The following is a 15,985-nucleotide window of genomic DNA, read 5'->3' on the forward strand; positions in this document are numbered from 1 at the left end:
GCAACAAGAGAGTGTAAACAGAATCAAAACCAAAACGACTTAATGAATTGTAATGTCATTAACTTTTAAATACAGTGTAAATGTGATCAAACAAATCGAAGTCGTGCAGAAATTGTATTTATTGTTTTTAAATATTTACATTTTCAGTTGTAATATTCTTTAATATGTTTTTTATATAATTCTTAAATGCAAAATGTAAAAATGTTAATAGAGAAATGTCTTTAGAAAGAAAAATTCAAAGGTAAACATACTCAGTTGAAATGTGTATTCTTATGTACACTTACAGGGATAGTTCACCCAAAAGTAAAAACTCTGTCATCATTTACTAACCCTAGAGTTGTTCCAAACCTGTATGAGTTTCTTTCTTCTGCAGTGAGAAAGTAGAAAAAAGTATTAAAGTATTAAAGTAGATCAAGTGTTGATCTAAATAGCCTTTATAACGAAGTACAAAAAATCATGACACTTGTTAATAAAAAATAAAAAATGTTGTATACAATTTAATAATATATAATAACATGTTGTTTGAGGAAAACAGCGCCTTGAAAATCTCTGCCGCTCGTCAAAACTACAAATGTGTGTCTGTCAAACGAAGGAAGACTGAAGGAGTTTCCAATAAAGGCAGAAAGAAAGGTCAAATAAACATGTTACGTCTGTAAAGTATTGTTTCCACGACTTAAACCCTAATTATCATCCCAAACATTTAATCTTTCACTCTGAGCATTAAATCACATAATCACATATTATTTATTTACAACACAAGATTATCAGCAAGAACCTTTTACATCCATTTATTCCAATGAACAAATGATCATTTCTCCTCTATAACTGAAATAATTATTCATTTAGATATATAATCATATATAATTATGATGCATAAAAGTTTAGAAATTAATAAACACACATTGACTGAAATAATCGGGTAAATTATCCTGAAAACATGAATGCTAAAACGGTCTCTTATCGGTCTAATTGTGTGAAGTGGAATATAAATGAAAACTTCTTGTTTATTGATCTGAGTGTTGCTGTAGTGCTGGATATCAGTCATGTGATCATCACGGCCCAATCACAGCCACCGTACTGATATTCAGATCAACAGCACTCTTACTCATGTGATATGGATTAAATATTGGAAACATGATGAAAGCAGGAAGATCCAGATCTACAGGAGTGACGTTTACTGACTATTGACCGGTAAGATCCTCAGAGAGGAAGAACAACACCAGAAGAATGGAAAGAGTGTGTGAGTGAAGGTGGTTGTGAATGTGTGTAGATGTGTGTTAGTTACAGGATCAGAGAACGACACCGTTCCTCCGTCATAGTCCAGATTCACTCTCACATGATCAAGCTTCTGTTTAACAAGAAAACCAGAATATGAAGAATCCTCCGCAAAAGACATTACGTCCTCCTCCTCATACTCATACTTCACACTCCAGTCGAAGAAAACATCAGTGTTGAAGACACCATGTCCCTTCCTCTGGACTGATGCTGTAGTTACTCCAAGAATCCAGTCTGAACTCTGTTTAACCTCCACATCCCAGCAGTGTGTTCCTGAGTTAAAACCCTCTGAACCCAGAACACCGTAATGACAGTATAATCTCTCTGGATTATCAGGAACAGGATGATATGAGCTCTTTCTCACACAGGTCAGATCATCAGACAGGACGAGAAGAAAATTTGCAGTGTTTGGATCCAGAATCACAGGAGCTGATGAGACACAATCAACAGATGCTTTTATTCTTATCTTCATATAATGATCAAGAGTGAACCCAACACAGATTATTATGAATTATGACACTCGTCCTGTTGATCAAACACATTTTCCTCTGATCACTGTCAGTGCTGTTATTAGTTTCACACTCGTTTTTATCATCAGCGTTTAACGGCATCAACTACAAACATTAAATATGAGATTCAGACATTTGTGTCCATCAAGAGAAACTGATACTTTTGGAAAGTTAAATAACAATAAATCAATGAGATCTGTTGAGATTTATGCTGTAGATGAAGAACTGTAAGTGTGTGTCTGATGTGTCAGACACTTCCTAGCACTTCCTAGCCACGCCCTAGCAACCACTGTTGAGCACCCTAGCAACCCAAATTCAAGGAGAGATATCTTGTAATCAAGCAGCCTTTGAAGTAACATCATTCCTACAAGCCACTCCCTAGCAACTAAGTGTTAAAACGTCAAAAATGCTAACTAAAACACAGAAGCATGCTAATCATGTTAGCACAATGCTAACAACATGTTAATAATGCTAACATTATGTTACTAATTCTAACCATCTAACAAACACCAAACTGTTCTATCTATCTATCTATCTATCTATCTGAGAAATTTTTTGGTAACCCTAACCCTAATTTAAAAAATGTCACTCCTTGTTTACTTTGTATAAACCATGATTTATGAAAAAAAAAAAAAAAAAAAACTAATAGAATGGAAATGTGTATTCAAAATGTACAATTAATTTATTGCACTATAAAAAAATTAAGATAGAGGTGATTAAATAACAACCATGTAAAACAACAACATCAAAACAATAAGAAATCTCAAAACAAAAGGGACACATAATAGTTACTCCACCTCCCCAGAAAACCACAGCACAAGTTTCCCACATGAGGCCTGTTGTGCCACAGTGGCAGTGTTGTCCTGCTTCACCACCTCTGCAGGAGCTCGTATCTGAAGCAGGGTTCAATTCCATTCGTGGCAAATGAACGAAAGACTCGGAAGGTAAAGTAATTATTTATGTTCCCTGTAAATTATTTTTGACTGCATTATAATGATTTCTTAATTCAGAATATGATAAAGATTGCGTAGGTGGATGTGTTCGGGGAATTTGGCTGTTAAAAGTATAACATTTAAAGCCCCTTAAATGAACGAAATGACTCGAAAAAAGATTCGTTCATTTTAATGAACTCGGTAGAACAAGCGAGTCAGTAAAATGATCCGAACTTCCCATCACTTACAGGGAGCCATCAAGTGTCAGTCTGTTCCTGGTGTCAGTCTTGTTTAGGCCAATAACTGAAGAGGTTCGCTCAGCATCCGCACTTGAGTGTGGCAGACTCAACACAATCTGGGCAACCTTTGATCATAAGGGAATTTTAAAATGCCACTTGCCGATTTGCCAAAATGTAATTTGTACCATGAGCCTATTTTTATTGAGCTAGCCCACATGACGCACGTCAGACAACGTTTGCAACTATAGCTGAAGTCTGTACTCTCGGCACTCTACGTCTGTAGAGAAAGGCAGATGACGTTTGTCATCTTTCAAACGTGCATCAGTGGCTCCGACTCCGAACCTATGCTCCAAACTCTCTCTGAACTTTTCACATGCAACTGACGTATCAGGTTTTCAGCGAATCAACGATCAGAGAATACTGCAGTGAGAACGTTGTAGGCAGATGTTACAGCTGTGGGCCTTAAACTCCTCTCCTGTCATTAATACGCTGTGGTCTAGTATAGTCATCAACAGAAAATTAACGGATTGAGAGGGGAGAAACATGGATTATATCTATCTATCTATCTATCTATCTATCTATCTATCATCTATCTATCTATCTATCTATCTATGTCTGTCTGTGTCTATCTGTCTATCTATCTATCTATCTATCTATCTATCTATCTATCTATCTATCTGTCTGTCTGTCTGTCTGTCTATCTCTGTCTGTCTGTCTGTCTGTCTGTCTGTCTGTCTGTCTATCTATCTATCTATCTATCTCTGTCATAAAGAACCTATAACTCTCCACCCATCCATCATGTCCAGCTCAGATCTCCTGCTGTCAGACTCACTGTTTTGGACGATGTCCTGCATCTTCTTCCAGACTCTGAACGGCAGGTTGCCCAAGTATCGTGGCACATGAATCAAAGCTCCAGAAGCCATCCGTGGATCCCGCTGTGATCTCTGGACTCTGGAAGAACATTCAGGAGTCAGAACTGCAGTGGCTTTGGATCAGAACCAGAGAGACCAGAGACAGGAGCAGATCACTCACCTTTTCATTGAGACTGGAAACTCCTGCAGAACAAACACACCATTTATCATCAAGAACTCAATCAATCATCAATCAATCAACCAATGATCTGAAATCAGACCTTCAGAAAGCAGACGTCATTGGCTTTCATCATCTCCTCCATGTCTTTGATTGTGTGTGAAAGAGCTGAGATGTGTGTGTTCATCTCCTCCAGCTTCTCCTTCATCCTCTGCTTCTTCTGCTCCTCTTCCTCCCTCAGTGCAGTGACTGTAGCTTCTTCTTCATCTCTGAGAAACTGATGAAGCTTCTCAAACTGCTGTTTAATCTGACGCTCTGTGTGCTCAGCTTGAGACTGAAATCAAAGCACATTCACTTCAATCATCTCAATCGACACACATCATTAATATCCAAGATAAACTCGAAAACCCGACATAAAACGGATCCAGAAGCAGAAGCTGCTAGTCATTTACAGAAATAATAAACTGGAATCTATTATATCAGATCATAACTGTATAAAGTGATCCAACAGCTGTAATGAAAATGACTCTCCTTTCTGTTTCCTCACCCTGATGTGTTGAACTGTTTCCTCAAACTCTCCTTTCAGTTTTTCATTGTGTTGAAGTTTCTCTTGTAAGGACTTAAGTGCTGTATTGAGTTCCTTCTAGAATTGAACAAAAATACATTAAAACACCAGATTACAGTGAAGAGAAGACAATACAGTGATATGATCATATTATGCAGTGAAAAAGTATTTGCCCCCATCTCATACTAAATTGATTCAGAAATTAAAACCTACCATAAAACAAAGGCAACCTGAGTAAACACAAAGTACAGTTTGTAAATGACAATGTTATTTATTGAAACAAAAAAGTTCTCCAATATGAACTGGGCCGGCGTGAAAATGTATTTGCCCCCGTAGTTACTAATTCCTCAGATCTATGAAACTGCATTTGTAATGTAGTTCAGCTGGACTAAACACAACCAGTCCTGATCAATGCAGCCCTGTTCAATCAGATCAACACTGAATACTGAAGCCTGATTGGTTCACGTCTTTGCGCCTGTACAGACAAATGGCTTTTCAGCTGCCAAAACGGACGGGGCCGACTGCATATTTAAGTCGCGCTGAAAACTGTTTTCATCAGAATTGTTCTCCTTCAAACGTGAAGATCATCTCCTCACTGTCTCCAAAGAGAAGAAGACAGGAGCCTTTCTGCTCACCGTTGAAACAAGCCTCAACTAGCGGAGCAGTCTCTGAAGCAGAGGACTGAGCAAACTCTGTTATAAGGTGTGCTCCCTAATGACTGGTATATAAACTGGTAAAACCTATAAACTGGTCTTGACCCAGCGGCCTTCAAAGAGCTGTGCAGCGTGACCGACCTCACCCTGCGTGCCACTAAGTCTACGGCCCAAGCGATTGGTCGTGCCATGTCCAGTTTGGTGGACCATCTTTGGCTGAACCTGACGGAGATCGCGCTTGTGATTTGCGTTTTTTTCGGTTTTCGTTTAAATAATTTATGTGTGTTTTATTTCTCTCCGAATTGACTGTTTGTGGGTGCCTGTAAGTCTACAAGCTGAGATGAGGAAACTCCTCCCTGTGAGTAAATATTCAATCACTATGCTCTAAAGTTAGGGGGCGCTTAACCATCATTCCACACTTTAACATGGCGAGCGGCGGTGAAGTGAGGCTACAGTACGAGGAAGATTTCGGTTTTGCCGTTGAGTATAATGCCGAGGAAGAAAAAACGGTAAACAAAAAAATGACTGTGCAAGCATTGTTTTACATGTATAGCCTACTCAAACGGAAACATACAGCATACATACCAAACTGGTTCCGAGAGACACATTAAAATAACAAAGGCAGTGGGGGTGTTCATTGCTAAAGATTTGCAGCCGTTTTCGGTGATTGGAGATGCGGGCTTTTGTCATCTTATAAAAGCACTCGATCCGTGTTACAGACTACAGTCTCACACTTTTTTCAGCACCGAGATAATTCCTGACCGTGAGTTACCTCACTGTAACTGTTCACTACGTGTCGGATTGGGAAATGAAAAGCGCTGTACTCCAAACCGTCCCCTGTATGAAAGTCATACAAGCGCTCATTTGGCGGAAGAGTTGACACAAGCAGTGAATACGTGGAAGTTGAGGAGGCCAAATATGTTCCTCCCGGTAACCACAGATAACGCTCCGAATATTGTGAATGAAGCTGATGGGCTGGGGCCACAGATAAGTTGTTTTGCACAAGTTGTAAACCTAGCAGCCAAGAAAGCAGTGTCAATCAACACAGTGTCCCGCCTCCTGGGGAGGGTTAGAAAAATAGTGACTTTTTTTCACAAAAGCACCAAAGCCCACCATGTATTGACTGTGAAGCAGGAGATGTTAAACTTGCCCAGACACAAGTTAATTCATGATGTCACAACTCGGTGGAATATAGTACATGACATGCTGGAAAAAGACACACAGAACAGCAGCCCGCCATCTATTCTGCCTTTACTGGACAAAGATCTGAAGCTGTCTGTCAAGAGCATAACCATGTTGAATGACAGTGAACAGAAACTGGCAGAACTGATTCAGGTCCTCACACCACTGAAAACAGTGACAACTCTCATGAGCAGTGAAACAACCCCCACTATATCAATAATCCTTCCTCTGAAAGAGATGATTCTCAAATCCATGTCACCAGGAGACCAGGACAGTGCAACAGTAAAAGAAGCCAAAGCAGCCATTACAAATGACCTGGCAAAGAGGTACACTGACCCTAATCTTCATGATTACCTCCAAATGGCCACAGCCCTTGACCCCAGGTTTAAATCCCTGCCTTACCTTGATGAAGATTCTCGTGATAAGCTCTACAGGAATATCATCCGTGAAATTCTGGAGCATGAACAGCAGGTACTATTTGATTATTTTTTTGTTTGTTTTTTATCGTGTGTGATTTTGATTGTTTTATCTATTTAGATGTTTGTTATATATCTTGTGTCCTTTTCACTGATCAAAATAATTTCACATTTGTCATATGTTACACTGGAGATGGTTGTGGTTCTGAGCTGTGTGTGCTTATATGTGTAATAATTATACTAAAGGATCATTCTCTTTGATGCAAAGGGTCTAGTGGAGAATCCTGTGCCCTCCACAGAGGAAGACAATCCATCCTCTCCCCCTCCCAAGAAGAAGGCAGCAATGTCAGAGGTATTTGGGAAGCTTTTAAAAACTGAGGAACAGCAGGGTAGGTCATTTCCCCAGATCATTGAGGAGGAAGTCACCACATACACCACATACAATAGATAGCTGACCTAAGTGAAATTGCACTTTACATTCTGAATGAAGGATACTGTACTGGAGTACTGTTAAGTTTAATTAAGATGGTTTATTTATGTTTACTGAAGTTAAAATATGTATTTGAAATGGTCAATTTATGTTTATTAACTTCACATGTATGTTAATTTTCAAAATTTAGGAATTTATGTGTTGCCCAGTTTGTACATGGGCTACCAGCAGCTGTGAGATTTCAGTGTTAATTTTATATTATACAATACACTAGGAACTAGTGTACTTTTCTTGGCTTTTAAGTAAAAAAAAAAAAAGGGGGGGTATTGCAATAAATCGTTTTTATTTTTTTCTCCTTAACCTCGTACTGTTCCTATTGCCTAAGCATAGAATAACAAAAAAACACTCTTATGTGTCAAGCCATCAGAACCGAACCGAAAACCGTGTTAAAAAACCGAGGTATATATTGAACCGTAGGCTAACTGTATTGTTGCATCCCTAGTTTTTATCAGTGGATCTGAAGGACACATACTTTCATATCCAGATAGCCTCTCATCACAGTTCTTGAGATTCACGTTCAAAGGGGCTTACCAAAATAATACAGTCCTACCATTCTGACTGTCTCTTTCTCTGCGCACTTTTATGATATTCGTGGATGCGGGGCAGTCATGGCCTAGTGGTTAGGGAGTTGATCTGGTAACCCAAAGGTTGCTGGTTCGATTCCAGAACCAGTGGGAAATGACTGAGGTGCCCTTGAGCAAGGCACCTAACCCCTAATCGCTCCCCGGGCACCACACAAAGGCTGCCTGCTGCTCTGGGTGTGTGTATCCACGTTTGCAGTGTGTGTGTTAACTACTCACTACTCTGCTCCTAATGTGTGTGCATTAACTTGGATGGGTTAAATGCAGAGGTCAAATTCCAAGTATGGGTTACCATACTTGGCCGTCACATGTCACTTTCACTTTCACTTTTTTCTCCCCCTGAGACAGATGGGAGTTCACCTCCTGAATTACCTCAATAATCAAGAAACATTTGTCTTACCTTATATGATGAAACCACTTCACTGATGGGTCTGAATTTATGATTGTCATGTTGTTTTGAATCTCTGCACACTAAACACACAGGCTGTTTGTCCTCCAGACAGAAGAGTTTGAGTTTCTCACTGTGTAAACTGCAGATCTCCTCAGACCCTGATGAACGCCTCTCATTTCTCTCCTTCAGGAACAACTCACACAAGTTTCTTAACGCAAGATTAACTGTAGGAGGATCTCTTGAGGATCTTTTCCTGCAGACAGGACACTCCTGAGATCCCTTGGTTCTCCAGAACTGTTGAAGACACTCTTTACAGAAACTGTGACTACAGGATAAAATAACAGGAGCCTTGAAGATTTCATGACACACAGGACAAATATAATCATCTTCAGCTGCTGAAGCCATTTTCTCTGTTTGAGCTCCAGCAATCTAAACTTTACTTTCACTTTCTGAATGACGGTTTAAAAAATGAATCACCATGAGAATCACAAAGATCAGAAACAAACTTGTTCAGAAACAAACTTCTCAAATTGTTCTGTGCAGTTTTTCCCTTCGTACTCCACTGATCGCTGATTCTTTATTGCTTTTGTCGAGACAAAGTCAGTATGGCAGAAAAGAGAAATAACAAGTCAGCCTCTTCCTGGTTAGTGTTGTAAGAGGGTGGAGCTTCTGATCAAGGTGTGTTGAAACAAGTCAAAGAACAACATCAGGATTTCTTTAGGTAAAATTAACAAAATCTAAGCCTATTCAAAATTAACTTGCATTGAAACTTTAAGATATAACACTAAATCCTTGGATTAAACACACAAAAAAACATAAAAATATTCAAATATGTAAAATAAAAGATCTTTAAAACCCTTTTATAACGTATTTTATTTATTGCTCTTCTTTATTGGTCACAGAGTTTCTCCAGGGTCTGTCATGCTCCCTCTCTCTTTAATGATTTCTTCTCATGCTGAAGTTTCAGTGATAAACACTCCTCTGTTTATCTGCTGATTGTCAGTGTTTGGAGAAACAAACAGATCAACAGATTAAAAGTCCTGAATAAACAGGAGAAACAGAGATGAGACAAAAGTTTGTCTCTCATAGATCACTCGTCAGCACCTTTATTAACACTGATTTAGTATTTCTTGTTAATTATGAAAAATATATTCACTTTATTAGCATAAAGACATTTTCTAAAGATAATACCAGAAAACACTTCATACACGCTATACATAGATGAAGACGGGCAGAGACTAAGACAGAACTCAGGGTATATAAGCATGGATGAAACAAAGGAAAGTAATGAGATAATTGAAACAGAATAACTAATCAATCAACCAGGGAAAGTAGGTCATGGAGTGATGTAATGTGACAATCTGGTGTGATGTAATGGCAAGTGATTGTTAAGAAATAATCATCAGGCCACATGTCAGTGGTCATCCCAACATTAATATCTGACATATTTTCCGATATTTCGTTGACCAGCACCTGTCTTTTGGAGGCTGCGGTTTCATTAGATCTCAGAGAGATGTTTGTGGGATCATGTAACACACTATCCGCTGAGACCCATATGTAGCCCCCAGATTTATAAGGTCTTGCGCTAGGTTAATAAAACCTCTTCCAGCAACCGTATGAAACAACCTAATATCCCGACAGCAAAACTCCACACATTTTTCGGTTCCATTGGATTGTACAGAAGCTGGTACTGACTTGGCTGTTGGAGATAATAGTGTGAAAGAGATGAGTGTGTGTTGTTACTACTAGTGGCTAGGCCTGCTGTTGGACGAGTGCATCCACGATCAGTGTGTCAAGATGTACCTGTCTTTTTGCTGTCGTACGCCAAGACAGCTTCGCAAGCTCTACACCAGGGGTCTCCAACCTTTTTTCATTTCAGAGCTACTTTTTAAAAATGAAAGTGGCCGAGAGCTACTCGCGTAATACAATACTTAAATCTCTTAAATAATGTCTCATAACTCTCATATTAACAACTATCCAAACTGTTTTAGACCTAAAAGAGTTTTTGTAGGCCTATATGTCACCCTTAAATGTCAGTGAAAAGAACAGAATAAGAGATACACATTTTTTATAGAAAATTGTACTTTGCATATTATACTGAAAAACACATAATTATAGTTGATTTTAGTTGATCATAACTAGAGATGAAATGGCATGAAAATTTCATTTCATGATTATAGTGACCAAAATGATCACGGTTATCACAGAATCCTGTTTATCAATTCACCAAGTTTTACGTTGAAAACCAGCAAATAACAATTACAATAAGCATCAATATGCAATTTTTGTTTACATAGCCTAAACATTAAAATAATAACATTAAAAAGTATGGCCAGATTTTAAAGGAGTGTCTTGCAACATGTTATCAACTAAGTTAACATGTACAAGTTCAAATCAAGTTTTGACACAAAAGGTTTTATAAAAAGATAAATTTCACATATTTCAGCCTTTAAATCATTTTTATAAAAAGAATTAGTCAAAAAAGATAAATTACTGACATTTACAATGCACATATTAGCTTATCTTTTATTATTTATACTAAAATTCGGTCCGATTTCCCCGTGGCGTCCGATTTAAAATGACGAACTCAAGCGCGTAAAAGACACGATATGTGAACGTCCCCTTGGCGAGCTACCTCCAATCAGGCCACGAGCTACTGGTAGCTCACGAGCGACGTGTTGGAGACCCCTGCTCTACACTGTACTGTAATGAAGTGACGCTGGATAAATGCATTGTAATGACTGTTGTGTGTGGGGGGGAGGGATTTGAGGGAAGAGTGGGTTGAGTTAAGTGATTGTTCGCACCTGACGACTGATGAGCGTGAAGGAGCAGGAGCTTTGGAACAGTGATTATTGTGAGTTTCAAGGAGAGGGGGAGAGATAAAAAGAAGAGCACAGCAACGGGTAAGCGACTGAGAAAGTGCTGTGTTGTTGTTACCGCCGAGCTGCACTCAAGGTTGGGGGGTGGGTGCCGTTCGTATGCTACTTAGGGCTGCCGGTGGCGAAGATAGTTTAGCGGGCTAATCTGTAGATAAGGCCGGGTATAGGAGTGTGTGGGCGGCGCGGCTTCTCAGCAAGGGGTGCTCCGTTTCCGCTATAATAGTTCGGAGGCCTCACGAGCGCTGGACTGGTGTTTGTCTGCTCCCTTTGCCAACCAGCGCCAAAGCTTAGACCCCGGGGGAGGGTCTCGCATCCCGGGAGAGTTAAGTGCTGAACTTTCTGTATGTGTGTGTGTGTGTGTGTGTGTGTGTGTGTGTGTGTGTGGGTGTGTGGTTTTTAAACCTGGCAGTATAGCCATTTCATGATGGGGTGGGAGGGCTATGATGAGCTGAATTCTTATGTAGTAGTCTGATGGCGTCTTGGGTATGAAGTTTACGTGCATTGTGAACGTGTGCAGTGTCCTACGGGGGTGATGTGTGTGTGCTATAGCTTTTGCCTATTTATTGCGTGTGCGCTAGCTTTTGTATGGCTTATTTATTGCGGTGTTCTCTGTGTAGCATGCTCCATTGTGGTGTGGTTCGCCCAGGCTATTAGCATTTGTGTTTGGGACTTCAAGAGCCTGACCCAGTCTGACATGTTTGGTAACTGCATGAATTATATTAAATAAAGATTATTGTTTCTACCTCTGTGGTGCTGTTTTGCTTTGTAGAGTAGATTCCTCTAGCCGCAACAATCTGACCTCACCTTCTAGGTTTATTACAGTACGTAACCGTGGGCTCTTTATTGGTTGAAACGACAAGATCATAATTTTTACGTTAATGTTCGCTTGCCGTCGTCTGCTGTGTTGTGACACAGGAGATGGGAACACGTGCGCAAAACAGTAGATATACATATAAATGATAAATAATTATATATATATATATATACACTCACCTAAAGGATTATTAGGAACACCATACTAATACTGTGTTTGACCCCCTTTCGCTTTAAGAACTGCTTTAATTCTACGTGGCATTGATTCAACAAGGTGCTGAAAGCATTCTTTAGAAATATTGGCCCATATTGATAGGATAGCATCTTGCAGTTGATGGAGATTTGTGGGATGCACATCCAGGGCACGAAGCTCCCGTTCCACCACATAAATGGTAAATGGACTGCATTTATATAGCGCTTTCACAGACCCAATGGCCACCAAAGCGCTTTACAATATTGCCTCACATTCACCCATTCACTCACTCATTCATACACCGACGGCGGTGTCAGCCATGCAAGGCGATCCAGCTCGTCGGGAGCAGCTGGGGTTAGGTGTCTTGCTCAAGGACACCTCGACACTTGGTCAGGTGGAACCGGGGATTGAACCACCAACCTTCCGGTTTGTAGACAATCTACATGAACCACTGAGCCACTGCCGCCCCATCTGCTGCCCACATCCCAAAGATGCTCTATTGGGTTGAGATCTGGTGACTGTGGGGGCCATTTTAGTACAGTGAACTCATTGTCATGTTCAAGAAACCAATTTGAAATGATTCGAGCTTTGTGACATGGTGCATTATACTGCTGGAAGTAGCCATCAGAGAATGGGTACATGGTGGTCATAAAGGCATGGACATGGTCAGAAACAATGCTCAGGTAGGCCGTGGCATTTAAACGATGCCCAATTGGCACTAAGGGGCCTAAAGTGTGCCAATAAAACATCCCCCACACCATTACACCACCACCACCAGCCTGCACAGTGGTAACAAGGCATGATGGATCCATGTTCTCATTCTGTTTACGCCAAATTCTGACTCTACCATCTGAATGTCTCAACAGAAATCGAGACTCATCAGACCAGGCAACATTTTTCCAGTCTTCAACTGTCCAATTTTGGTGAGCTTGTGCAAATTGTAGACTCTTTTTCCTATTTGTAGTGGAGATGAGTGGTACCCGGTGGGGTCTTCTGCTGTTGTAGCCCATCCGCCTCAAGGTTGTGCGTGTTGTGGCTTCACAAATGCTTTGCTGCATACCTCGGTTGTAACGAGTGGTTATTTCAGTCAAAGTTGCTCTTCTATCAGCTTGAATCAGTTGGCCCATTCTCCTCTGACCTCTAGCATCAACAAGGCATTTTCGCCCACAGGACTGCCGCATTCTGGATGTTTTTCCCTTTTCACACCATTCTTTGTAAACCCTAGAAATGGTTGTGCGTGAAAATCCCAGTAACTGAGCAGATTGTGAAATACTCAGACCGGCCCGTCTGGCACCAACAACCATGCCACGCTCAAAATTGCTTAAATCACCTTTCTTTCCCATTCTGACATTCAGTTTGGAGTTCAGGAGATTGTCTTGACCAGGACCACACCCCTAAATGCATTGAAGCAACTGCCATGTGATTGGTTGATTAGATAATTGCATTAATGTGAAATTGAACAGGTGTTCCTAATAATCCTTTAGGTGAGTGTATATATATATATATATATATATATATATATACAGTATTCAGACCCCCTTACATTTTTTAAATCACTCTTTGTTATATTGCAGCCATTTGCTAAAATCATTTAAGTTCATTTTTTTTCCTCATTATTGTACACACAGCACCCCATATTGACAGAAAAACACAGAATTGTTGACATTTTTGCACATTTATTAAAAAAGAAAAACTGAAATATCACATGGTCCTAAGTATTCAGACCCTTTGCTGTGACACTCATATATTTAACTCAGGTGCTGTCCATTTCTTCTGATCATCCTTGAGATGGTTCTACACCTTCATTTGAGCCACACACCTGTCTTTATAAGACCTTACAGCTCACAGTGCATGTCAGAGCAAATGAGAATCATGAGGTCAAAGGAACTGCCTGAAGAGCTCAGAGACAGAATTGTGGCAAGGCACAGATCTGGCCAAGGTTACAAAAAAAATTCTGCTGCACTTAAGGTTCCTAAGAGCACAGTGGCCTCCATAATCCTATAATGGAAGACGTTTGGGACGACCAGAACCCTTCCTAGAGCTTCCAAAGAGTGAAAAATGTAAGGGGGTCTGAATACTTTGCGTACCCACTGTATATATACATACATTTCTACATATATAAAGCCTATATAGTTTTTCTTAGTTACAAACCTGAACCCAACCCGAACCTGAGGCTATTCATTAAACTTTAACCAAAACCCGAATCCGAACCCGACCTGAAAATGCAAGTCAGAGCCACACACCTGTCTATGGCAAGGACCCAAAACTCCATCAGTGACAGAATGGAGAAAAAAAACCCTTGGCAGAAACCAGGTTCAGTCACTCAGTTCTCCTCTGGTCAATGAACGAACAGTGTATGATTCAGGCAGAATTACATGTCAGAAGTCAGATTGGATCGGAACATTCAGAATATTTATCCAGTTCCATCTGGTTGAAGATCGGAGTCACGCCGGTATGGAGACGAGTTTGTTGAGGATCAGTGCCGATGGCTGTCGTGTCGACGAGGCCTTCACTGGGGAGAGTCTTGTTAACACAATCTCTGCTGACACTTCAGGGATACGTTGTGGTCGTGTCTAGGCGGAGGTCCACCCTCTGATCTGGATACGGCCCAGATCCAGCTGACTACATAATGCGTTGTGGTCGTGTCTGGTGGTGCGCATGATCTTACACTGATAACAGGAAAATAATGCAACCAAGTTTGTTTCAGCGTGTTTGTTTAAGTGTCCCCAAATAAGCAAGGCAGTGGCAAGGAACCAAAACTCCATCAGTGACAGAATGGAGAAAAGAAACCTTGGCAGAACCCAGGCTCAGTCGTTCAGTTCTCCTCTGGCCTCTCAGGTGTGACATTTAGACCCACAAAAAAGACAGCAGAAAAGAGAGCAAAATTTAAGTGTTTGAAATGCAAAAAAAAAAAAAGGTTTTCAAAGATTTAGATGCACTGCAAATATTTTTTATCAACTTCTTTATTTTTGAGCCTCAGAAGACTTTTTTGCAATCTTTTACATTTTTTAATAACTTAGCAAACACCATCGCACACCTGCAGGTGATAGGTGTGTGGGGAAAAAAGACCAAATAAGTAGATAAAAAAATCTACAGAAAACAAGGAACTCCCGCACACTATCAGTGCTTGTAAATGAGTATCAACATTTATTAGCAACGTTTTGGTCTCTATTTCGGCATTATGCCTGATGAAGGTCATGAGACTGAAACGTTGGTAATAACATTTTTATACTCATTTGCAAGTACTGATAGTGTGCGGGAGTTCCTTGTTTTTTGTAGATTTTATTATGTATTTATTTTATTCCTTAATGTACTGTACAGTACAATACTGGGACAGGCCAGAGGATCTCGTCCACATCACAGGCTGTATTGGCCCTAGCCAGTGGGGGGGAAATCCTCTTGCATGCCTGAGCCCGCTGGCACGCATCAACTGAAATATCTGACAGGCTTCTTCCATTTCATCGTCTCTGTGTCCTAGAAAAATAGAAGTACTGATTACTGTAACTGTAACACATCCTTTTTACAAAATGGAAGCATTCAGAAAACTCTAGCTGTATGTGAGGCAATCTGATGCATTTCTTTTTATTACAGTAGTCTTTTTATTACAGTAGTGTAGATTAACAGATACAGTACATGTATGTGTTGTATCAGCACAGTGACTGAACTCAACAGTTACAGTAGAGAGCAGTCTGAAGCACCTCTACTGTACCGGTTCTTCTCCATGAAGGTTCTTATGATCGAGGCAACGGTGAAGCGACTCAAGTTTGGCTGAACTCGTTGCCCAGCCTCCCTCATAGTCGAACCATAGACAAAGACATGGGCAACTAGAGTGGCAATG

General features: G+C 40.2%; 1 protein-coding gene across 1 annotated transcript; it reads right to left on the reverse strand.

The window, feature by feature from the left end:
- Positions 1-486: 486 nt before the first annotated feature.
- On the reverse strand, positions 487-9,017 carry LOC309511992 (E3 ubiquitin-protein ligase TRIM35-like). Its single transcript, XM_082187397.1, has 6 exons — positions 8,272-9,017; positions 4,532-4,627; positions 4,088-4,318; positions 3,988-4,010; positions 3,788-3,906; positions 487-1,704 (listed from the first exon to the last, which is right to left on the reverse strand). Exons 1-6 carry the CDS (start codon positions 8,665-8,667, stop codon positions 1,175-1,177), a joined length of 1,395 nt encoding a protein of 464 aa, XP_082043523.1. The 5' UTR covers positions 8,668-9,017; the 3' UTR covers positions 487-1,174.
- Between the last annotated feature and the right edge of the window lie 6,968 nt (positions 9,018-15,985).

This window comes from Leuciscus leuciscus, assembly GCF_965113295.1.
Source record: "Leuciscus leuciscus genome assembly, chromosome: 13".
NCBI classification, from domain to species: Eukaryota; Metazoa; Chordata; class Actinopteri; order Cypriniformes; family Leuciscidae; genus Leuciscus; species Leuciscus leuciscus.

Bases quoted from the DNA above. Each gene is read 5' to 3' on its own strand.
- LOC309511992 (XM_082187397.1), bottom strand. From the start codon at position 8,667: ATGGCTTCAGCAGCTGAAGATGATTATATTTGTCCTGTGTGTCATGAA. The intron at 4,319-4,531 runs GTGAGGAAACAG...CTTTGATTTCAG, and splicing joins AAACAGTTCAACACATCAGG to TCTCAAGCTGAGCACACAGA. The intron at 3,907-3,987 runs GTGAGTGATCTG...ATGTTCTTCCAG, and splicing joins TTTCCAGTCTCAATGAAAAG to AGTCCAGAGATCACAGCGGG.